General features: G+C 43.5%; 2 protein-coding genes across 2 annotated transcripts; both read right to left on the bottom strand.

Annotated features, from left to right (window-relative positions):
- Positions 1 to 3347: 3347 nt before the first annotated feature.
- On the bottom strand, positions 3348 to 4199 carry leap2 (liver-expressed antimicrobial peptide 2; the record flags this gene model as incomplete). Its single annotated transcript, XM_083639721.1, has 2 exons — positions 3348 to 3521; positions 4122 to 4199. 2 exons carry the CDS (start codon positions 4197 to 4199, stop codon positions 3348 to 3350), a joined length of 252 nt encoding a protein of 83 aa, XP_083495847.1.
- Positions 4200 to 22220: 18021 nt separating this feature from the next.
- Positions 22221 to 25146, bottom strand: bmp15 (bone morphogenetic protein 15; the record flags this gene model as incomplete). Its single annotated transcript, XM_083640050.1, has 3 exons — positions 22221 to 22896; positions 23377 to 23800; positions 24792 to 25146. The coding sequence occupies 3 exons, from the start codon at positions 25144 to 25146 to the stop codon at positions 22221 to 22223; spliced, it is 1455 nt and encodes a 484-aa protein (XP_083496176.1).
- Positions 25147 to 25767: the final 621 nt, after the last annotated feature.

Here is a 25767-nt window from a genome sequence, read left to right as displayed (position 1 = left end):
TAAAGCAAAACAGGTACATTTTTTGCCAGTCAAACAAAGTATACAATAAATAAAATAACTAAGAATCACCGCATGATGAAACGTACTTAAAATTAATATCCATGCATTATAGATAGTGGGAATAATATCTAAAGTATATTCTTTCCTAATCTAAATTATGTGGTTTTAGCTCAGCCGGAATTTGTGCTTTCACCAACTTTGGACATTTTGACAGCAAGCTCGGCCCACTTTGAATAATATAAAATAAAACAGGCATCAAATACATGAACATGTGAATGTGTTGAGGGTGTCCGAGCATTGCATCAATATTTTGTAACCTCTGCTCCATTCTGCTCTCTTCTCTCTCTCTCTCTCTCTCTCTCTCTCTCTCTCTCTCTCTCTCTCTCTCTCTCTCTCCTCCCTCCCTCCCTCTGTATATCTCCAGTTCAACAACCGACTTATCTTTTTTCACTATTGGTTTATCTTCCTTTTTCTGACCTTTTTCCTGCTGTGGCTTATCTACCTTTTTTAAATCCCTAGAAATGGTGTTCTCTCTGCTGCAGTGTCACATCTCAGATTCAAGGTGCAATAAAGTCCTATAAGTCCATTTTTACTCTCCCATCATGGCATAAAATGACCATGAAGGATTGTTGATGAATACCACCTCGACTCAACCGTTACTGACATCTCAGACTTTCAAAACTCAACTTTCTGGCCCCTTCTCTGTTTTGGAACAAAAACTGCCCACCCATTGACATTGGCGGACATTTCATCTACGAAGTCTAACGTCGCGTTCACGTCGAGAGGGAAAATCACGTTACTCGCTCGAGTTTGACCGCACAAAGTTTTTCGGCAAAATTCGCAAAATTTCACCTCGAGCGAATGAGGCAAAGTTTGCCTCATTCGCGCTGCGAAATTTCGCTTCATTCGCCTCGTTTGCACCACCCGGGGGCAGGCTCGCGCGTTTCCATTGACTACATCTCGCCGTGCGAATTTTCAAATTCGTCCCCGGTCTGATCTCACAGTAAAAAGCCTCGTTCTTAAGCAACAACAAAAAACAACAACTAAGTGAGACTTTCACCAAGAGATATCGACAGTCCTAGAATTACTTCATGCACCTTTGTGTTGTTCAAATCTCAGAATTCAGTAGGCCTATGATGGCTTAAGATACATATAACCAACGTGCTGGATTTAGCACTTTAGTATGAGAATTTCAAGCGCTTGGTGCGCCAATTTACAAATGTAGGCAACATTTGGGGGCGAAAACACCTGACAAAAATGTGAAGAAGCCTAATGATACCAAATCAGGAAGAAGTCAACTGCAGCGGCAGCCCTTACTGTAGTATCTGTCCTACATTAGTGCAGCGACATCTTCTATAAGTGTGCCTCTATGTAGCACAGAGAAGCAGGACGATTGGCCCGTTTATCTTGGCACGTGGCCAACTGATAACGTATCAGGAGCGACGCGTGACAGCGATGACGAAAATGTCAATGGAAAGGTCAACAGCCACCAGGAGGCACGCTATCTAATCTGTCTATTGCACTGCTCCCCATTCCTTTCATGGAACAGGGAATACGGTTCAAGGCCACGAGAAGTTTGGCGCTTCGAGCTCTTGATTGAGAATTATAGCTTCTAGTTTTTCAAAATTGCAAAATGAAATTTCTGCATAACGTGCTATACATTTGAATGAGAGCCTTCGGTTTTGGGTTGTAAGCTTGAGGAAACCTTGGAGTTTAGGCACATTTTGTCAGTCGTTTGCACCCTTTAGTTTAGATTCTGGTAGAAAGTCAGCATCATTATCCTGGTATCCTGGTATCCTGGAGAGGATAATGTCTCCTTGTTTTTTTCCCACCACCTCACACATTATTTTATCCTACTTCCTCTTCTCTTGCTTACAGTCATATTTCTCTTTGGCGAAACATTTAAAACATATCAGGAGCAGTCAAACTGTCCCTCATGATGGGAAATCAATTGAAAGTAATGTCTGACCAATCAGACGAAACTACCTGCTGTGTGAATTGATATTAATATTCCGATATTAAGTAGCAATGCTCAAGTATTCCATCTAAGAATCGACACATTAGTGAAACCCGAATATGTCTTCATTAGCATATGGGGTTGTGACTGGATGATGTAAACACGCTGGCTGCAGCCCGGCCTGGACGTCCGGGTCTAGTACTTGATGGGCTCTGAGGAGGAGCGGGGGCCGTTGGCGCAGTGCCCGGCCCTGAGGAGGACAGAAGGAGAGGAAACAACATGTCTGAGAGTACAGTAGTGAACACTGGCTCATATAGTCAAAGATATACAGAGACAGTAACATAGTAACAACACAACATGGCAAAAAGTGCATGGGTGGTCCCAGCCAGTGGGAAGCAAACTGCAACGCCTGTATGAAATTCCTATCTTGGTATTGTAAGTGCAACAAACAGGAAGTCTAACTTACTGTTGGCATATATTTGTGGTTTTTTTTAAGTCAGATTTCCCCGTAAATATGTGTAAAGCCTGACACCACCTTCTGCACTCTACAGAAGGTGACATCACCTGGCACCAAAGATCAGCCTATAGCAGATGGCCATTTCAGTAGCATGCATTTTACCTGGTCAGGTTTTAAATCCCAATTCTGTCATCATCTCACCTACTCCCCCTCATGCCAGTTAAACACAGGTGAAGGTAGCTCCTCCCCCATATGCGGGTTAAACAGGTGAAGTTAGCTCCTCCCCCTCATGCCAGCTAAACACAGGTGAAGTTAGCTCCTCCCCCTCAGGCCAGCTAAACACAGGTGAAGTTAGCTCCTCCCCCTCATGCCAGTTAAACACAGGTGAAGTTAGCTCCTCCCCCTCGTGCCAGTTAAACACAGGTGAAGTTAGCCCCACCCCCTCATGCCAGTTCAACACAGGTGAAGTTAGCTCCTCCCCCTCAACAAAGGTGAAGTTTGTCCATGGTTGCCAGCACAACTCCATATAGGAGCCTTCTCCAATGGGGACCAGTTCTTCAGAGTTTCAAAAAGACCTATATATTACATCATCATTTAGTGCAAATCTTAACTACAGCTGACTGATTTGCAACAAATAATGGTGTAGGTCTTTCTATTTACAATGTGATTGTTTGGCTGTTTTGATTTTGGAACTCTAAAGAACAGGTCCCCATTGACTTCAGTTGTTTTCGAGAAGGCCGCTACGAAGCTGTGCTGGTGGCAGCCTCCCTGTGTGTGTTTCACCTGTTTCATTTGGCACATGAGGGTGAGTAGGTGATCAGAGAATTGACATTTTTGGGTGAACCTCTCCTTTATGTAGCCTAAACCCTTCAGCAGTGAGGTCAGTTAAACTCATTATGCTGGCTCTCCTCCTGGCCTCCCTGGGCGGTGGAGTTACCTGCAGAGACCGGTGGAGCACTCGTAGTTGTTTTGGCAGTACGCTCCTAAAGGCTTGCTGTTCATGATCCTCCACAGAGGGGTCATCCGAGCGGCCCGCCTCAGAGGCTGACCGCTGTGGGCCGAGCCGGATTGCACCCGCGCCTCAGAGGGGGCTGGACCTGCACACACCTGCTGACGGAGAAACACATGAAAGTATGTCAAAGAGATAACAGAGAGGCACAAATACAGGCGGAGAGGCAGACAGGAAGTAGCTAGCACACAAATGTAATCCGCATTGATGCATGATATTATTATTTTTTATCTAGAGTGCAATACATTCAAAGGAGCAATTTTAAGTCAACTGTATATTCCTCTGGGACAAATATACAAGTAAAAACCAGTGAGAAAATATGGCCCAATATTATATATATATATATATATATATATATATATATATATATATATATATATATATATATATATATATATATATATATATATATATATAAATACACACACATCTAGTCAGTCTATTCCATGGAGTGCAATTTTTTTATTTTTTATTTTGTGTACTCAAAACAGAGAAATTGTGCATTTTACAATTTGTGCCTGCAAGAAAGATGACATGCTCCTTCACCCTAAATCCATCTCTTATACAGTCTTGAGATATTCATCAGCACCTCATAACCATGATTGTTTATTCAAGTCCATTTTGTTACACCTTTCTCTACTAGAAAAAGAAAGAATTGCAAGTGAGATAAAACAATGTGGAGTAGAGAATCCACTCACCTGTTGAGCCAGCATGAGCAGCACCAGGCACAGCGTCACCGCTGCCTTCCTTTGGCTGAAGAAGCGTTTCACCTGCATCTTCACACTCGATCCAGATGATTGATCCAACAAGAGGTCAACGTAGGTGCTGAACTGGTGGCAACAGGAGAGCAGATAGACGACTTCTTCTTCCAATTGCTTCCAACCTTCAGAAGAACTGTCCACGGCAAAGTATCATTAACTGCTCAAAATGAGTCAGTCAGCTACCAAGCATGCACAGTTCATACATCGATCAATATCCCTGCCACCTCTGAACCTCCAGCTTTCTCTGCAGAACTCAATGGACTTTATCGACTTTTCTGGACAGTCTTCTTCTCTGTGGGTCTGTAGTTGGTGAGTCAGTCGGTCGGTCAGGTTTTATTCGTTTCAGGTCTCTGGATGCCTCTTCTGACTCAGCACCGGGAGGGAGGCTGGGCCCTCCTTTTTATAGTCAGGCCCTGGTCCCAGGAGAGAGGTAGAGAGAGAGAGGGGGGTGTCTCAGTCCATGCTGTATCATCCCCCGTCTCTCTCTCTCTCTCTCTCTCTCTCTCTCTCTCTCTCTCTCTCTCTGTGTCATTTCCCTGAATGAGGCCATCCGAGAGACACGCTGTTTATGTCCTTCTTGCCACGTAGAAATAATTACAGAAACACAAACAACTACATTATCAAGGTTTCTGATAATGCAGCCAGTTGACTGACAAAGGCGTCAGGCATTGCTATGTTTGGGGTGTGATGTTAAACCCTGAGAGAAGGTAAAGAAACGGTTTTCGATCCCCGGTCTGTTGGTGATCACAGCCCAGTTCTAATCAACGGGGAGAGAGAGTTAAGCAGGTAGCAACATAACGTTATGGCTTTTATTGGGGCGGGGAGGGGGGGGGGCGTTCAATATCTTGATGTAGTAGGGCATCAGGCAATGTTCTTGGTGTGTATGGATCTGTATGTGTTGATGTTATCTGTAGTTTGAGTTTCTCACTCAAATTCAAATTCAAATTCAAATTTGCTTTAGTGGCATGAATGTCTCAAGTACAATATTGCCAAAGCATAAAGAATTAATTCACACACACACACACACACACACACACACACACGCACACACACACACGCACACGCACACGCACACACACACACACACACACACACACACACACACACACACACACACACAGCATGAGCAAAGGTAGAGGAGAAGCGTGACACGTAACGGTAACCTAAAGGAATGCCAAGAAGGGCCGGCCCTATCCATCTGGGGGCCCTAAGCAGGATATAGATTAGGGGCCCCCTCCCAGGGGCGGGGGTTTGGGGGCATCCGCGCTGGAAGTACCTTTAAGTAGGGGGTGCTGTAAGGATGGCAAACGTGACGATGATGACGCTCGTTTGTAGCCCTATCAGTGTCAAGCAAGCGTATAGAACCCAGCAGCCATAGGGGTTGCCAGGTCAGTTAAACCAGGGGTTCCCAACCTTTTTTGTGCCAAGGACCGGTAGATACATGCAGGACCGGTTGTCAATTTTAATGGTTTTAGTTACATATATATTTACTCACCAGGTGGCGACAAAAGGTAAATAACAGCCTTTTGTGTTGTACTGTATGTAGCCTACAGTATTTATGTTTTTGTTTAAACTACAAACATAAATAAACGTCAACCTATGTTTTAACTACCACACACAGCCTATAATATTATAGCCTATGTTTATTAAAAAATAATAATAATAATAAATTGAGGGGACCCCTGGCAACTCCCGGGGCTCTAGGCAGCCGCTTAGTTCGCATATAGGGCGGGCCGGCCCAAGAGATGAAGGAGGCTGGGTGAGCAGGGTTCAAAAAGCCAAAGAGGTCATGGTTGTGTGTGTGTGTGTGTGTGTGTGTGTGTGTGTGTGTGTGTGTGTGTGTGTGTGTGTGTGTGTGTGTGTGTGTGTGTGTGTGTGTGTGTGTGTGTGTGTGTGTGTGTGTGTGCATTGCGCGCGCGCGCATGCATGCATGTGCATGTTTGGATGCCCTTGCCATAAGATAAGGCTTTATCACTCATCCGGGTTAAATGCAAGTGTCATTGTACCATATCTTTGCAGTGCCCCTGGTCTGATGCAACCTTACAGTCCCACTTATACAACATTACACCCTATGCATATGCTGGATCTTATACAGCATTATACCTTATGCATGCAGGATCTTATACAACATTATACCCTATGCATATGCAGGATCTTATACAACATTATAACCTATGCATATGCAGGATCTTATACAACATTATACCCTATGCATATGCAGGATCTTATACAACATTATACCATATGCATATGCAGGATCTTATACAACATTATACCATATGCATATGCAGGATCTTATACAAGATTATGCCCTGTGCATCAGAATCAGAATCAGAAAGACTTTGTTCACGTGCATACAGTATGCAGGATCTTATACAACATTATACCCTATGCATATGCAGGATCTTATACAAGATTATACCCTATGCATATGCAGGATCTTATACAACATTATACCATATGCATATGCAGGATCTTATACAAGATTATGCCCTGTGCATATGCAGGATCTTATACAAGATTATGCCCTGTGCATATGCAGGATCGGCAAACTTTACATAAGCTTGGACACTGTCCACATGGACGTGACCCACACATTACATACTCCTGGACACGTTTCAAAATGCTAATTTGCAAGTCTGGACTCTATATTTTATCATTGATAGCTGCCTATATGCACACCTACGCTCTGTATGTGCATTACATCTATCATCGTCTATCTTCCCTGATTGCACATGTTTTTGTATGTCTCTCCATATGATAAATGCCAGCAATGCACCTTCGACTCATTTCTGTAGGCCAATATGATGCCTCATCTGTAAAGTATAGCTACTAATGCACATTTGCTGGCTCTGCACATAAGTCTGCACATGTGTTACCTCCATCTCAAAAAATGATACTCTGAATAAGCTTTATTTCATAATCAATAAGCTATAAAGCAGATACACATAGTTGTTGGTATTAGTTATTAGTTATACTTGCATACTGATCTATGTACAGACAGGCACACCATTCAGATAACCTGTCCCCCACTCTGCTCTACAGGGTCAGGTCACACAGCTGTGCCCTTGGCTCCTGCTGCCCTCTCTCTGATAGTCATAACATGCTGTGTGCTTTCTGACTGTACCATCTGTGACCGTCTGTGTTCCGCCACTGCGCTCCTGTACTCATGATCCCTGCATCCATGCATTTCTATATTTCTGTATTTTTGTCAAATCATCATGTGGCAGTCTCTCCACAATTTTTTTTTTTTTTTTTTTGCAAAGATATGTTTGGCTCAATAAGTTTTTGTAAGACGATTTCCTGACTCCCGGCACAATTATTTTTATACTCAAGCGGTTGTCCCTCAAAGTTGTTCACCGTCTATTTTTGGGCTCAATGAGAGAGGTGCTGGTTATGTGGCGGATGAAGAATGCATTGATTACTGTAATTCCATTCTACAACAAACGTGGTTTGAATTTTGAGAGACATTAGCACTAACAAGACCACTGGCCTTGGTCAATACCATCAGCTCCTCCACACTCTTGTTTTTTGTTTTTACGGCAATCTATATTATGATTACAGTATAAAAGGGGCAACGTGGACAATCTCTGTTCTCTGTTTCAATGTTTGTCCCACTGACGATGTCATAGTGGCATCACTGATGATGCCATCAGCGGCCGAGCTGCGTATACGAGCTGCAGGGCAGGCGAAGCCGCGTCGCGGGCAAGCCTAGGAATCCACAATTAAATTGATTATGATATATTGATGTTTAATTGACGTTTTCATTTCTTGTTCTTGTATTATTTTCGGCATTTGCTGCTGTTCTCATTCTGAGATTTGCTTTTTGCTGCTACAACAATGCAATTCCCCCCAAAGGCATCATTATAGCTACCATGTGCATGCACGCACGCACGCACGCACGCACGTACACACACACGCGCACACTCACACGCGCACCCACACACACACACACACACACACACACGCACACACACACACACACACACACACACACACACACACACACACACACACACACACACACACACACACAGTAAACCAAATTCTCCATGTGTTCATCATCCACAGACTGTAATAGGCGACTCATGCAGTTGATTTTGATGAAATGTTCTTGGCAAACCGACAGCTTTGTCCTCGGCTTCCTCAGTCTCTCTGGTGTGCCATTGAGCAAGGCACTTTAAACTCCTCTGCTGCGGTGGAGCTGCTGTTCTCTCAGGAACATGTGTGCTACAGCTCTGACTCAGCCACAGACAGTCATATCGTTTGGGCGAGATGACACAGCAGCAGCATAGCTCACGATGGAGATGGAGCCAAAATATACAAAAACATTTGTCAGCACAAGTCTTTGTAACCAATGCAAGCCTGCTGAAACATCTGCATGGCATTGTTGTCCTAAAAAAAAGTGTCCATATCCACCTTATTTTTGAATGCCCCACTGTACAAATAACTGTGGGTACAGGTTCCGCTTTAACGTGACTTATTGTTGCAGCTTCCCATTTCCTTTGTTATACTCTTTGGCTGCAGCCCCGAATTATAAACCGGAAACTGGAGTACATTATAAAAGTTATAAATATAGTCACGTTATAAACAACTAACCAACGCTGGGGGCCCGTCTGGAACCAGTGTTACTCGAAATGGTTAAGAGCTAAATCAATTTGGTCATTTAGTGGCGTTTTACTGCCATGTAACATAGCTAGCCAGCCGCTAACATTAGCCACAGTAGGCTGTGCACTGCGCTCTTAAAGGGATATTTATCGACGAGATGTCTGCCAAGCTGGACCTGATTAGTGATTTGCTCCGTTCGCCCAGACGGGTGTCAAGCTGTCAGCAACAAGGCTGGGAGGATCACACCGGAAGAAAAACGCATAGGCATCATGGTCACCTAGGAACAAGGTGGATACAACCTAAACCCTCCACTCCATCACGTATGCTAATGTGTCAAATGAGTTGCTGTCCAGTGGAGGTTGAGAAAACCTGTCATTCTGTTGCCGTGTTCCATGCCGTTACCCTTTATTTACATTGTTCATTTCCGCACACACTAAACTGAATGTTCTCCGACGTCCATGTTTGCTCTTGGTGAGGTTTCTGTGGTGAAAACATGTCATTAAATGCCACTTAGCCTCCATGTGATCCACCAAGCATCACGTCTATCAACACAATATCAACTTGTACAACTGCTTCGCCTCATATTCAGCAGTCTACTCCAATCATCCTCCAGCTAAATATATACTACAGTTGCCATTTTATCAAATAAGTCCTGTTTGATGGATCCTAATGCTGAGTTTAGCAATGGAACTCAACAGTTCAGAAAGTACTTTAAGGTAGGCTATATTACACTCTATTGGGAGTGTTTTTTTACGTGTGTTTTTTTATTTATTCTCTCCACCCCTCTCAGGCCTAATATGTTCAGGGAGTCTGAGTGAATCTACTGGGTGTGAAAGGGTTAAAACAGTGTTGGCCTGTCTGCATGCAACTGGGTTAGTAAGGCGAAGGTTAGCTATCTGATATATTATTATATGATGTTTTGCCTTCCCGGAATTCAGAAAAACAGCCTCATCTCCGTGGATAATGGACAATGATCAAGTTTTTGAAAGTGTAATTGTGGTGTTTGAATGTTTGGTCGCTCCAAGAAGTTTGCTCAGTTCAGCCCCAAATCAAAAATGCATATTTGTTCTCTTAGCCGTAGTGCTATTTATCCATCTAGAGTGTTTTGTTGTGAGTTGCCGAGTTTTGGAGATATCGGCAGTAGAGATGTTTGCCTTCTCTCCAATACAATGGAACCGGATGGCACTCCGCTTGTAGTTCAAAGCGGGGGGGGGGGGGCAGACATAGCCTATTTTAACAGCAATGTCTCTTTCCAGAAATCATTACCCAGTTACTCAAGATAATCCACAGGCCTTGTTGTGAGCAGTTCATGTACGCTATAGCAACTAATTTCTTTTGACTGAGCAGCTAGCATGTGTAGTTGGGTAGTTGCACTACAGGTAAGAGGAAAATATTTTGATTTGGGGTGAACTGGCCCTTTAAAACACTATTCTGTCAGACTATACGGGGGAAACCTCCATAGGGAAAATATCAAACGCTATGCCTATGTCACAATACATAATGAACTTTCCATACTTTTCATGGCAAGTCACACTGATCACATTGACTTTTGTAAGGGCAGTTCAGGTCAACTCTGAAAGAGACCAGGATCTTTTTTTCCGCAAAGGGAATCCCGGACAAGGCAGAGGCAAATAAAAACATTTGATAAGACTTGGGGAAAAAGCAAAGACGAGAAAGAGAGAGAGAGAAGGAGACGGAGGATAGGATGTCATGGAAAATTCCCACTCTGGATTCCTGTAAGGTGGCTTGTAGTTATTCGCTGTGGAGGAGCGTGAGACTGACAGGAACTTTGTGCTACATAACCAGGAACATCTGTATCATAAATTACCAGCAAGCGAGAGTTCGGTCTGAGTCATCACAACGTGCCCGACGGGCTGCATAGTTGCAGATGAAGACGTTTTTCATGATTTCATAATAAAATAAACAAAACGTAAAAATTATCTTGGATGCTTGTTCTTCATGCTAATGCATAGCAGATGCAAGGTGTTGGACTACCGGTTCATGTATTTGAAGGGACAGTTTTGAACATCAGTGTGTTTTTTCATTTGATTTGATTTGACTTGACTTGATTTGATTTTATTCGATTTTATTTGATTTTATTTGACTTGATTTGATTTGATTTGATTTGATTAATTCATGCTTGCAGTGGTACCAAAAGGCTCACTGAAAAACTGCAGAATTTTACAGTCATGTAAAAAAAGTTGTAAACAAGACAGTTACAGAATAAAGGTAGTAAGCAAGGCAAGGCAGCAAGCAGTCAGTGTAGCAAGGAATACAGTATGAGGGCTCTACCCAGAGCAGCAAGGAATACAGTATGAGGGCTGTACCCAGAGCAGCAAGCAATACAGTATGAGGGCTCTACCCAGAGCAGCAAGCAATACAGTATGAGGGCTCTACCCAGAGCAGCAATCAATACAGTATGAGGGCTCTACCCAGAGCAGCAAGCAATACAGTATGAGGGCTCTACCCAGAGCAGCAAGCAATACAGTATGAGGGCTCTACCCAGAGCAGCAAGCAATACAGTATGAGGGCTCTACCCAGAGCAGCAATCAATACAGTATGAGGGCTCTACCCAGAGCAGCAAGCAATACAGTATGAGGGCTCTACCCAGAGCAGCAAGCAATACAGTATGAGGGCTCTACCCAGAGCAGCAATCAATACAGTATGAGGGCTCTACCCAGAGCAGCAATCAATACAGTATGAGGGCTCTACCCAGAGCAGCAAGCAATACAGTATGAGGGCTCTACCCAGAGCAGCAAGCAATACAGTATGAGGGCTCTACCCAGAGCAGCAAGAGCCAGGTAAAAAGGGGCGGCTGTGGCTCAGGAGGTAGAGCAGGTCGTCCACCAACCAGAAGGTCGGTGGTTCGATCCCCGGCTCCTCCATTCCGCATGTCGAAGTGTCCTTGGGCAAGACACTGAACCCCAAATTGCTCCCGATGGCTGTGCCAGCACCCTGCGTGGCAGCTGGCCGCCCTCGGTGTGTGAATGGGTGAATGTAGGCACATTGTAAAGCGCGTTGGATAAAAGCGCTATGCAGTCCATTTACCATTTCCATTTACCATTTAAAAAAATAAGAACAAGATCCAAAATAAACACACTTTTTTAGTTAAATGGTCAATGTTTAAACTGTCTCATTGTACAGCCTAACTGCAGTGTGTAGTGTGTGTTGTGGTGGCACGAGGGATGGAACAATTACCGGTTCAACTGTAAGTGAAAAATGATTTTCACTCACACAACGATAAACCGTGATCAATTTCCTGATGGTTATTAGCATTTAAAATCTTAATTATCATTTAAACCGTGTAGGTTTGATTACCACGATTATGGCTGCTGCACAGAGCGCTGCTCGCTTGTTTATTCAAAGTTGACTAAAAGTGAACGGTGTCACGTGTCAAAATTGCACCAAATCCTATTGGCTATGTTATAGGTTCATGCAAACAAAAAGTGCATAATGCTACTAATTTCATTTGTAATAATACCGCAATAATACTGATAACTGTGATCATTTTGTTCACTATAATCTTGATATGAGATGTTCATACCGTTTAATCTCTAGGTGGCACAAATATCCATTGACCTATGCATGAAAAGTGGAAACAAATGTCTACTGATAGGCTTCCGTCATTGCCTTGCACTAGAGCCGTATATATAGAAGAGTCGCGACATCTCCATTCACTCCAATGGACCAGTTTTGTACTCTCAAGAGTTCCAGGAAGTAAGGACCTGGATTGAGCAGCACTGTCGAGTTGCAGAAAAATTGACAGTTTGTGTTGTACTTTGAAAGGATTTTTTTTTTTTTTTTTTTTTTTTTTAATCAAATTGTACATTATCGGCTTTATTTTAGCATTCAAAAGTAGCGCGAGACCCCTTCCTGGCTGTTCATTGGCTAATGAGTCACGCATTTTGGTCCTCATTTTGGCTGACGCCACTCTCTCTCAATTGCTCTGCTTTGCACCAACAAGAATAATAAAGTTGATGTATCACTTTGCAAGACAACATTTTGACCAAACCTTTCTGTTGCAGCACCTTGAGTCAGTGAAAAACTGTTGGCACATAAAGTGTTACTAGCCTATACTTATGATATAACTTTCTGTCATTGACGCTATACCATGCTTTATATGCCTTTTACCAGCAATATGGTCCAAATCAAATTCATAGTCTGGAACAAATTAACGTCTTTAAATCTTTATGATTGATTTTAAACTCTGGATTGAATAACACTAATGCAGAGTTTTGTTGTGTTTTCAGTCGTCAGATTGATGTGTGATAATCTGTCAGCCAGGTCATTGAGAAATGTCTCAATGTGTCGACTTACTTTATATGACAAAGACAATGCAAATGGAGGACAGATGCAGAACAGATGGTGGTGAACTTTTACTATGGCTGCTCGTCTAAATCTGCCTTCAAATCAAACTACAACAACAACAAAATTGGCTTTTGGACGTCATCTGAAAGACAGTGTGGTGCTTTGATAATGAACTCCTCTCTGACCAGATCACATGTGAGCTGACAGAAATCTGAACTTTGAGCTTTGATTTTCCATGAGGTAAGAGCTTTCTATTATAATCACTGCCCCGGATGATGGTGGACTGACGGACGTCTGCGTTTCCCAACAGCCACAGACTGTTTCACTGGCCGGATGACGCTGGACTGACGTTCTGACTGTTTTGTGACTCTTCTTAGTTTGTTTGTGAAAGTGAATTAAATAAGAAAGCTTACTACTTACGTACAGAATTTCACACGTCTACAATTTTGAGCAAAATCTAAAAAAGTGCAGAACTAGTTATTGTTCTCTTTGCTCCACTTGCTGTCTCGATCGGTGTCCACATTTAAAAATATATGACGGAAAAAAAAGAACATGTTAAAGCACACTTTGTTGATTCGCAACCAGCTTTGTACAAAATCGCAGATGAACAAGGTTTAATTTCCCTCCATCTTTGCCAAGGACCGAGAACTACCCGTTCATTTGCACAACTTCCTGGTCCAAATTATGTCACGATGATGGCAATTTGGTCCAGGAAGTTCTGCGAATGAAGGTAGAGATCAATAATGATACAGTAGTGATATTGATAATAGTGATAATAGTGATAATAGTGATAGTGACTGTAATAGTGACATCCTGGCAAAACGGCTCCAAATGTCATCATTATGACATCATTTGTGCCAGGAAGTCCTGTGAAGGAACAGGGAGCTCTCGGTCCAGGCGAGATGGAGGGAAGTTAAAGATTGTTCATCTGAATGTATTAATTTTGTAATGATACAAAGCTGAAAATATACAAAGAGACCATTTAAATATGGTCTGATTTTGCTGTATTGTGCATGTACTCCTTTGTTTTTAGCACATTTTGTAGTAGTAGCGTGTTTAGGTGTTGTATGCGTTCAGTTTGTACATTAGTCCTAAACCTAACCAGTGTCCATATCCACATTATTGCTTTATTCTTTTTTCCTCTATTCACATTTTTGTTCACTGTTCTGATTTTTATTGCTTTCATTTTCATTTACCCTGCAGAGAAAGTCTGTCACACGCTGTTTTACTAAGTGCTCTTTAAAGGAACACTCTGCCCATTTTCAACCAGCTTTGTATCATTAGAACATCAGTAGTACATCAGAAAACTGTAAACTGTTTTGAAGTCTGTCATTTAATTTGACAGTTATTGAGTGTTAAACTCTACTAACTAACTCAAATGAATAACTCATTAACTCAAATCAACTCTCAATAACTGTCAAACTAGATGAATGATGAATAGTTTGACAGTTATTGTAAAACTGTCAGTAAAACACTTTAACACTCAAAAACCGTCAAATTAAATGACAGACTTCAAAACCGTTTACAGTTTTCTGATATACTACTGATGTTCTAATGATACAAAGCTGGTTGAAAATGGGCGGAGTGTTCCTTTAAGTAAGTGAGTTTTTATTGAATATTTTTACTGTGTCCTGGACGGAGTCGACCACAGACTAGACCACCGGCATTGGGAGAAATGCGCTCTCTTGCTAAAGGGAACTTCAGCACAGTAGAAAGTGAACGGCAGGTTCCTCTCTGACCTCGCTGATGTCCTGCTCAGACCGCTGTCCCCTGGTCAGCGAAGTCCTGTCCGCCCTCACGTTGGCGTCTGAACTTTGAACTTTGATTCGTATGAAGTAAGAGGGAGAATTTATGATAGCCGGCCGCACACAGTGTGCTGGCCAAACAGACGGATGACTTAAGACCTCAGCTGACCAGAGGCACATTTTGCTGCTGGTGCGTGATGGAAGGGTAGTTCACAGAAAACAAGTTACACAGAAAGCTCTATAAATGAGGACAGGCCTGGAGTTCAAGTCAATAATTCTCTAATAGATGATGAATCTGATATAGAGTTCATCTCAGACTGTCTGCCTCCCTCGTCTCTCTCCACAACGACACTATTTTAAATTCAAGAGGGTCAATATTGTCACAATGATGTTCCTCTGGAAGCCAAACTCATTGGAATCTTTTCACCAAACGTAAAAAACACGATTTCAGACGGCAGCCCGTCTTTATTGTCACACGAACACAGTACAACACATGCATGCGGCCACAACACACACTCATGCTGACGGTGGCCGGTGAAATATGTCCTCTGCATTTGACCCATCCAGGCTTGTTCTTTCCTCCAGGGGGCAGGCCAGGAGCAGTGGTCGCTATTTCTTTCCAGCGCCCGGGGACCTTCATTGGACCATCATTGGACCAACTTCAGATGTTGTCGTCACTGGTCGGATGACGATCTTCTGCATGTTTTTAGTGGGGGGTTATGTACGGAGGAACCCCCTGGGGGGTACGGGGAGAACATGCAAACTCCACACAGAAAGGCCCTTTCGATGAGATAGCCCACCTGGGCAGTGGGCACTGAAGATGTGGGGGGGTCACAACTCCAGCGCCCACAGCGTCCCAGGTGGGAATCGAACCCAGGACCTTCGAGCTGTGAGGCGACAGCGCTTACCACTGCACCACCGTACCCTCATTCTCAGAGTATTAGTCGTTTTTTCAGAGCACATATTTGACTTTTATTATTATATTTTTGCTGCAGCCTAATTATAATTTTGGGATTGACAGTAATTCAATGTAATTCCCTCCTCAGAACGTCAGCGTAGTCAACAAGGTTAGATCTTTTTCAATCTGAATTTACTAGTGAATAAATAACAGAAGCGTGCATGTGATCGCAGATTGAAGTGGGGGGGTGGGGGGCAGGGGCAGGTGAGAGATGGTCACAGCTGACTGGCGCAGGGACTAGCCACTGGTGTTGAACAGTCCCTTACTGACTTACTTTTACTCCAGAACCTTATGTTACTTTACCCCTGGATAGATCCAGAAGATCTCTTATGTGCCCAGTTGAGAACGGGTACCCTCCCTCTGACTATTGAGGTGGCCAGGTTCAATTCAGAATCAGAATCAGAATCAGAAAGACTTTAATGATCCCCGGGGGGGAAATTGGGACAAGTTGCAGTTGCTCGCACTCAGGCATGAAATATCCACATAACACAACATAGCATAACACTGTATCACACAGTATCTCCCTAAACGTAAAAAAAAAAAAAAAAAAAACAGTAAATAAAATAAAATAAAATAAAATAAAATAAAATAAAATAAAATAAAATAAAATAAAATAAAATAAAATAGGTGCTTACTGGAATTTAAATTAAATCAAATTGCACATTACGTGTGACGTAAGTAAGGCACAGCTAACCTATCGGCTGTCTCCGAGGTGCTCTTCTTGAGGCGTTAAAGAGTCCAATTCTATTGCTGAGGAGGAGATACTTTGTACTGTATGTGAATTAGGTGTTGTGGAAGATGAATTTCATTTTTTATTTCATTGTACGCTATATGAGGAACCAAGACTGCCTCTATTTCAGTTAATGCAAAATAAGAAACCTGAACTATTCTGGTCAGGAGATGATGCTAAGTTGGAATGGCTATTGAGAGAGGAAGTCTTCAGTTTGGCCAGGTTTATTGAGGAGTGCCTGGAAACTCAGAATGGAGAAGTTGTTTATCTGAAGATATGACTCTGTCTTGTCTTGTTCATGTTTGGTTGAACTTTTTGTAACTTGCTTATTAACTTGTTTGTATTGTTGAACGTGAATGATTTGTGTCTTGTAAGCCCATACAAATATGGTGCATGACACAGAAATAAAGCTATATCCAGCAGCAAACTTCCCTTCGCTGGCCACATTAGCCAGCTCTGACTGGGGTGTCCCGAGGTGTTCCCATGCCAGCGTGGACATAATATCATCTCTCCATCTAGCTGGATGTGGCTGGAACAGCCCACCAGGTGACTGGTGCAGGGACCGCCACTGGTGTTGAACAGTCCCATTACCGCTAGCGCTTGACCTAGCTAGCAAAGGTGCTAACGCTAGCGTTGAAAGTTAGCGCTACTAAAGTTGTCAGAGGTGTCACCTCCGACACAATATTGTTATCCAAGATTTTGATGCCATGGTATTCCCAAATATTGCGTAATTTCACATGTATTCACATGCCAGCTGGTGCCTAAATTTAAGCTCAAACACAGCCTTCTTCGGCTGTGTCATTTCGGGTTCAACTGCTCCACAGCGCCAGATGTGTCGGTTCGGTGCTCAGTGGTGTGAGGGTGTATTGTAAGTTAACAAGTTAGACCATCGGCTGCGCTTCCTTGAATATCGTGGATATAAGATTCGATCCAGTTGCTGTAGCCCTTTTTTAAAATCCTGTACACATTCATCTGCCCATTTATCGATGTGATCAAACGAAATTGGTGTGACAGAACTCAAACTTTTGGTCTACTGCTCCCATGTTCAGACAGGGGTTTGGATGAGAGTCTCGCTGCGTTCCCAACCAGCGGGTGACGTCATCCCAAGATGGCCACGCTGTGAATAAGGTCCATAGAAAAGAGCCTTTAGCTACTTCTGCTCTCACTCTGTCAAAGTGTAAGTGTGATGTATAGTTTTTGTGATATTAGCATTTGTTTTGGCAGAGCTTTTCCGTTTTATTTCATACTTCTTCTGCTGCAGTGGAACCCGGAAGTACTTTCTTGTTGTCGTGATGTCGCACTGATTCGTCCTATGCTCTTCTGGTCTCCTAAATGGGTATGATGGTCACCTCTCCTCTTGAATAGAGTGACCAGACGTCCCAGATTTCCAGGGACAGTCCCCGTTTTTGGGGACCTGTCCCCGGCTGGGAGCTGTCCCCGAAAATGTCCCCGATTGTCTACTCCTCGTCCACAGCCGACATTACTGTCTTTCAGAGGCTCTATAGCGGGCTAATTTTAAAAAGTATAGTGAAGAACTGATATATGAAACTAGAAGACCTACACCCTCCATTGGTCCCAACCATGTCATGCTACAGATGTTATTAATTTAATGCAATCTCCAAATGTCAAACGTTTTTGATATGAAATCAGAGAATGCATTCTTCTATGGTGGATATCAGTCGGCCTGCAGCATAGTTTATTATAGTACCATGGTCAAAATACATGAAACCACAATTGTCCCCCTTTTTATTTCATAGATAATAACATTGGATATTTTAATGATATATTGACTGCAGAACTGAAAACGTCCCCGATTTTCATTTCAGAAATCTGGTCTCCTTACTCTTGAAGTGCTGTGCTGAAAGCAAGCTAACTTGAGACACCAAAATGGATGTAACATCCAAACTAAAATTTTACTTGTTGGCAGAGGCGTGGCCATTTCTAGTTTATTTCTATTTTGGCCCAGAGTTCATTCCAGCCATTCCCAGTTTGTCAACTCAGTTAGCTAACCTGCACTCTGAAAAATTGAGGTTATTTGGCTCCTCCCACTAAGGTTGAACTCAACCAATGAGATTACTTCTGCCTCTGAATAATGTTCATATGACTAAAATGATCTTTCATTTGGTGCTTTCCCGTCACAGCACTGTATTTAGAGCGGTGTAGCTGTTTCTCAGAAGCGCCCTGCGTTAGCTTGGCTCTGTTTACTGTACTGTTTGTTTGAGCCCGCTGCGCTCCACCAGAGGTTCACCGGTTGACCAGACAGAAGACGCCTGCTCATACTTGTCTGAGCACACACACACACACACACACACACACACACACACACACACACACACACACACACACACACACACACACACACACACACACACAGTATGTAACAGTCTGGAATTCGACCTTGTGAACGTATAATGCGTTTCCTTTTTGGCCATCCAGGTTTGGTAAATAAGTCTTATTTACCAATTCTGGATGGCCAAAATAAGATAAGACAAAACCTATTGATCGTCCAGTGGGGAAACTGGTAGAACATATGGTTCAATATGGGTTTTGAATTATAGATTCAAGTGTATTCATTTATGGGGGGGAGGAACTTGAGATGAATCATCTCGTTTTCGAGGGGGTCCTAACATGCAAAAACAACATGCTTTAAACATAAATGCGCTCTTTCCAATTGTTTCCTAACTGCAGGAATGGACAAATACAATACAAACTACAATTTATCAAAAACCAATGGAACGAAATACTATTTTTGCACTATAAATCCAATCATCCAAGTCATCTAAAACAAAATATTCCAACTGGACAATTCCTCCGCTTGAGACGAAACTGCTCATCACTTGAGGAATTCAATGCCCAGGCTACCGACATCATGAGGGGTCGGTTCCTAGACACAGGCTATCTCAGAGACATCATTGACCCCGCCATGACCCGTGCCCAACAAACTCCAAGGAGCAACTTACTAAATAAACGCAATAAGGACAAAGGGTCAATTTTACATGGAACCCAATGCTGAATGATGTACTCATTAACTCTCCTCTCTTTACATATCAAGAGCTCCAACCCCCAGAGATACACTGGTCCACTCCTTCTCCAAGCCTGACCGCTCCACTTGGCCGTCACTTAAAGGCAACTAGCGATGTGGCCGGTGTGCACAATGTAACAATACCTCTGATTGTACGTTTTTCACACTTCCACTGACTGGTAAAACATGTCAACATAAAAACTTCATCAACCGCAACTCCACCAATGTGGTATATATGCTCACTTGCCCTTGTGGCATGTTTGGCAAAACAAAAAGATGTCTGAAACGACGCATCTCTGAACACAAAACTGCAATCCGCACATGAAATGTAGCTATGGCAAAGCATTATCTTGAAGCAAACCATGGTTCTCCATCCACCCTCAGGTTTGTTGGGATAGAACAGGTCACTGCTCCACCTAGAGGGAGAAACCTCCCCAAGCTTCTGTCCCAAAGAGAGATGTTTTGGATCCATCAATTGAATAGCATGCAACCTAAGGGATTCAATGACTTTTCATATCAACCTTTCTTATAAATGGATGGGTGGCTTGGGTATACTTTCTATTTTTTGTTCTCCTGTTTCTTTGGTTTGTCTATTATTGGGACCCATACAGCGTGCTGCTGTTGATATTTTGTCTATACTCTACTGCTCCTTGTCAATTCCTGGCTCGGAGCACATTGTCCTTGATTTATTATAGTATTGTCTACAGTTCCTTGCCGTCTGTATGCCTTGATGTTCACTCAAGTATCCCTGAATGTCAGAACTCTTGTGGAAATGTGATTTTCCTAGAATATAGCCTGTCACTTATTATAAAAATGTACTACCTTCATGCAACTTTTCATGAGTTCACTGTTATGAAAATGTACTTTTTTCTATTAAGTAGGACAGCGCCATCTGCTGGCCAAGGTGCATCAATGCATCAGATTCAGCACAACTTTCTCTCCAGGACATGAAGGAAAACATTACATCTCCTAACACACATTTGTGTTGTTTATGAAAGTTCTCCCAAAAAAGGTGTGTGTGTGTGTGGGGGGGGGGGGGGGGCATAAAAAAGAGCGTCATTACAGATGACTGATTGCTGCATGGAAGCAACGCATGCAGTTACAATGATGGTTTTGAGTCACATTTTTAAGACCGTGGCTCTCAAAACAGTTGTTTGTCAGGATATTATCTCTTGGAATTTGGAGAGAGATTTAAGAGAGATTAATCTTTGCAAAACGTGTCTGTATGTTTACATTGTGAAACTACTCAAAGATGCCAATGTGTGATGTCTCTGCACCAATACAGCCAAGACAAATTCCTCTAGTTGAAGTGATCCTGGCTGAAAACAAATCAAGACATGCTGCAATCACAACAAAAAATAATAAATTAGGTTTTTACAAAATATGCATTTTATTCATTATTCATTTTCATTCCCAATAAAAAAAACAGTGTTTTCGACATCAAGACTTTCCCCCCCTTTACATTCAAGACAACGAAAGAGACTGTAGGGAAGAGCCTCACTTTTACTTTACTTTGTGTTTTCCCTGCGACAGACCACTATAGCTGCACTTGCACTTCCTCCCATTATAAATACATGCTAAATGTGCCAGTTCAGATTGAAAGCATTGATTTTTTTTTTCCTTTTTGCATTTTGCAGGCTTCGTTGCTGCATGCTTATTTTCTTATCATTTCCACATTCAGAATCGCAGCCCAGATGTGAAACACAGACCAGATTTAAAAAAAGAATAGAAAAACACAACAGAAAAAAAGACGGATACACACACACAAAGACAACAGTCAAAATGGGGCTGTGGGTTTGAGGTTACATTTTAAGATGGCTCCTACACAGACATAATACTCTTCAAACGAGCCAGTTCAAATCCTTAGCCAAGTCTGTGTTTAAAGCCAGAGCGGTCCGAACACCACTGTCAATCAAGGCTAGATAATCAATAAGACTGGTGAGGCTCCTACATTGCTAATTGCCACATTACATTGGATTCTCAATAGGAATACTCCTCTGCTATCAGAATAGATTGCACAGTTAGTCAACTTTGAAATTAGATTGGGTTCATTATGGTTCCCCTGATGTTGAGGTAATTTCATTAAGCTATACCCTAGAATTTAAACGTGTTTTGTTACCCTGGAAGTTAAATACGTTTTGTTAAGTTAAATAAGTTTTAAGTTACCCCTGAAGTTACATTAGTTTTAAGTTACCCTGCAAGTCCACGTACTTTAGTTAAATTACCACTGAAAGCAAGTTAAGTCAAGTTATCCTAAAGTGCCTTAAAATACTCTCCAAATTGACCAGCCCCCATCGGTAAATTTTCTCATATTATCGAGTTTCCCGTTAAAGTGCGTTACAACTATGAATTGAACAAACAGCACAGCCTTGCTCCTCAGCACCGCACAGCAGTTACTCCTAGCCGCTGGATCCGAACTCGCGGCGTTGCTACGTCTGCCGCGAAGTAAACCGGCACATCTTCCCCATCTACACAACCCAGAGTTCTCAGCAGGCCTCAATTATGTTCCCGCAGCTGTCTTTTAAAGTGCTTTTAATACAGGGATGGTGAAGAACTCATACCGCAACAACTTCCTCCTAAAGCTATTATGGTTAGCCTCCATTATTTCGTCCCCCCCATTAGTTTAGTTCGTCAGTCCCAGCTTCTCTGCTCGAGCCGCGGCTCTCTAGCGACACGTACACGACTCGGCCACCATGTCCTCCAGCTCCCGGTACTCCACCTTGTTCTTGTGCTTGACCAGCACACTCATGGGCATGTACTTGTACGGGACGCACGACGGAGGGGGCACGTCGCCCACCTCCATGTCGCTGATGACCGTCTGGATGATGGCGTGGTTGGGCGAGTGGTAGCCGTAGTGCAGCACGCGGGGACAGTCGCCCTGGCAGTAGCGGGGGTTGTACACCGGCGGCGCGATGAAGTAGTGGCCCCAGCCCAGCTCGTCGAAGGAGAGGCGGAAGCTGTGGAGCTTGCAGCGGTTCTTGGGCGCGCTCGTTTTCCGCTTGTAGTTTGTGGGCGTTTTGGCGGGGATCTCGGAGAAGATGGAGGCCGCGGAGGAGGAGGAGGTGGAGAACGAGGAGGAGGAGGTGGGCGCGTCTTTGAGAGCATCCAGAGAGGGGTCTTTGGGGTCTGACGACGACGCAGACGATGCGTTGGAGTCTTCGGAGCGGCGGCGGCGGCGGCGGGCGGTGGGGTGCGTTTTTCGGGTGGTGTCGTTTTCCCCGTCGGCCCCCAGCAAGTCCTCCATCCAGTCCTTCGTTCCCCGCCGCTCGTCCAAGTACAGGAGAAGAGACGGGACTTCTAGGTGATACTCCGATGCTTCCACTCTCCACCTTTTTCTAGGGCTGGACGACATGGTTGAAATCAATATCATGATCATCATAAGGATTTTTCTCAATATCAATATATACCACCATGTGTTTGATCTATGCAAAATCATGTGAAAGGAACAATTCACACAAAGAAGAACAATTGAAGTCAATGGTGACTGGTTTTGCATTTTGCAACCGCCCTGTGTTGTTAAGTGGAGACAGTTCACGTGTGTTTCAACTGGCATGAGGGTGAGTAACTTATAGCATTTTCATTGTTGGGGTGAACTGTTCCTTTAAATAATCAAATTAATGTTCATCTCATTGAACTGAATGGTAATGTTAGGTGTGATGACGACATTTTCAAATAATATTTGTACCATACCTCAAACAGAGTTTGCTTGTCATCATCAATTTAGAGAGCAGAAATGTGTCACGATATTAAAATATAATTTCATCACTATGATTCCACTGAAAGATGATAAACGATAATATTGAATCATCATCCAGCCCTACCTTCTTCTCTTTCCCTCTCCTGTGCGCATCTGGGATCGACCCCAAGGCATCCACCAGGAGAGGCCTCCGCCCTCCTCCTCGCTGTGCCCAGGCTCGGCGCACCAGTACTGGGCTGTGAGGGTCAGGTGCCCGGCCTGGTTCTTTCCCTGGAGCATGTGCCCACTGACGTGGGCCGTGATGTCTGTCTCCCTCCACGGCTCATGGGGCTCCATGGTGACCAGCTTCCCGGACAGGGGACTCGCCTGGCTCAGCGAGGTGACTTGAGCCCTGCAGCGGGGTGGCTGGAGGGCCTGGGCCACTCTGGACGTCGTGGAGGAAGACGAGGAGAAGGGAGAGGAGCGGAGGTGGACGAAGGAAGCTCTGACCAGTTGGTCCAAGAGCAGCGTATCAAGGTTGTACTGTACTGTGAATGTGTAGTGGTGATCTGGGAGAGAGAGGGGAAGAGAGAAAGTACCAATGAGCCTTTTTTGCACTCTGTATCGACCTACTGGCTCCCTCTCTGGCCTGATCAGCTGCCACTTTCTCTATATGTTTCTCGTATGTTTTGTACTAAGCTTTTAAACCCTGCCTGCAAACCAACTTCCCTCATGGCACAGTAAAGATTTGGATTGAAGGAAGGCTTCCTATTATCACTCAGAGTAGAATGATTTTCCAGAAATAATCTAGGATCTGCACTCATCAACTGTGAAATAAAACTTGATGAAATGCACAGCTGAATTAGAATGGATCATGCAAATAACATCTGTACATTGAACTTTAGTCATGCTAGTGATCAAAAAGCTACAAACAATGGAGCTTCAAAGATGTTTAAATGAGAGAAAGGCGACAACTTTACTACGGTGAGTCAATTTGATGTTGGTAGTTTCTAATCGGTACAATCGAGAGGACAAAATCAAACGAAGCCTCCAGAAATGTATTTGGATGCACTGTAGGGCTGGACAATAATGCAATTGTCTTTCAGTGGAATGTAGCATGATGATATGAAGATATTTTAATAGTGTGACACATTTCTGCGGTGTAAATTGTTGATGACAAGTACTTTTTTTTTAAATGATAAAATGAGGGATGTTTATTTGAATATTTCTGTTTTGTTTGACAATACACCTAGGTTAAATGAGATTATCATTAATTTAATTATTTAATCTGATTTGCATGCATGCAAATCCTTATAATTATAAGTTATTTCAACCATATCATCCAGCCCTTAGTTAAATGGCAAATTATTATATAAAAACAATCACACCAAGCATTCAGGGCCGATGATCCCTTTAAGCTGGTAGTTTGAGACCAATTTCAAACAATTGATCACATTCATTTGTCAATCCTAAATCATGAAGTTAGCCTACTTTGTAGTTATCTTCTTTGTTTAGAGTTCAGTTTGGTGAATTGCCTCCCACACACGTTCCATCTCTCACCTCTGGGCGCTGTCAGATAATGCACGGAGGACGCGTCGGGCCTCAGCAGGCGCACCGTGTTCGAGCCGAACCTGCGGTGCTGTTTGGGGGTGCCGTCCGGCCCGGCGGCACTCCGGTACAGACTCAGCATGAACTGCAGGTTCTGGTCGGCGCGCTGCTCGTCCGTCAGCGGCCGGTGGTGCTGCGCGCCTTTGTGCTGGCTCTGACCGCGACGGCTGCGCTTTAACGTGGGGTGAGGCGAGGCCATTTTCCGTTTGGCTACCACGCCGGGGAAGGTGCAACACAGCAAGAAGACTAAACAACAGGACAGGATGCTGACCTGGACTAATCTGCGCAGGGGGCGGGCGGCCCTCATGGCGGTTGGTTCAAACCTCTGGTGCTAGCGAGCTCCACCGGCGAGGCTAGAGTCGGCCCGCACCGAGGGCGTGATTACAGGCTCACCTGACCGCCCGCTATTTCTGACATGACTGAAGTCGACTTCCTGAATTTGGGGGCGACCTCAATTAACCCAATGGATGTGCGCAAGTCACCGCCAGAGCGCAGCTGATTGGTGCGTAAACGTGCGTAAAAGTGGCGTCATGTGGTAGCTGTGTTGCCTTCACTGGTCATTCTGTGCATCATTTCAGAGTAGGACTATCTATGAAGAAAGATGTAGCCTATTCATATTATATTTTAGATACTCTGAAATAGCCTACTTGGCGTTAAGGGTTAAACAAGTAGCCTACATTGTAAAAAGAAAAGAAAGTTTGTAAAGTGTTTTAGAATTTACACTTCAGAACCCCAGTGACCAGCAACTAATAGCGACAGACGACCTCATTGATACTGAGATCAACCTAAAAGGGAAATGGAGCTAGACTAGACTAGACTAGAGGGTTGGGTGTCTGTTATGGGCCCTAAAGCATGCCTGGGACATTTCTGAAAGGGCGGCAGAGCATGGGGAAGTTCCCTCAGTATCAGTCAAAACACATAGAAAGAT

Source organism: Poromitra crassiceps (genome assembly GCF_964638095.1).
Source record: "Poromitra crassiceps genome assembly, chromosome: 7".
NCBI classification, from domain to species: Eukaryota; Metazoa; Chordata; class Actinopteri; order Beryciformes; family Melamphaidae; genus Poromitra; species Poromitra crassiceps.
This window is presented reverse-complemented; position numbering and strand designations above follow the sequence as displayed.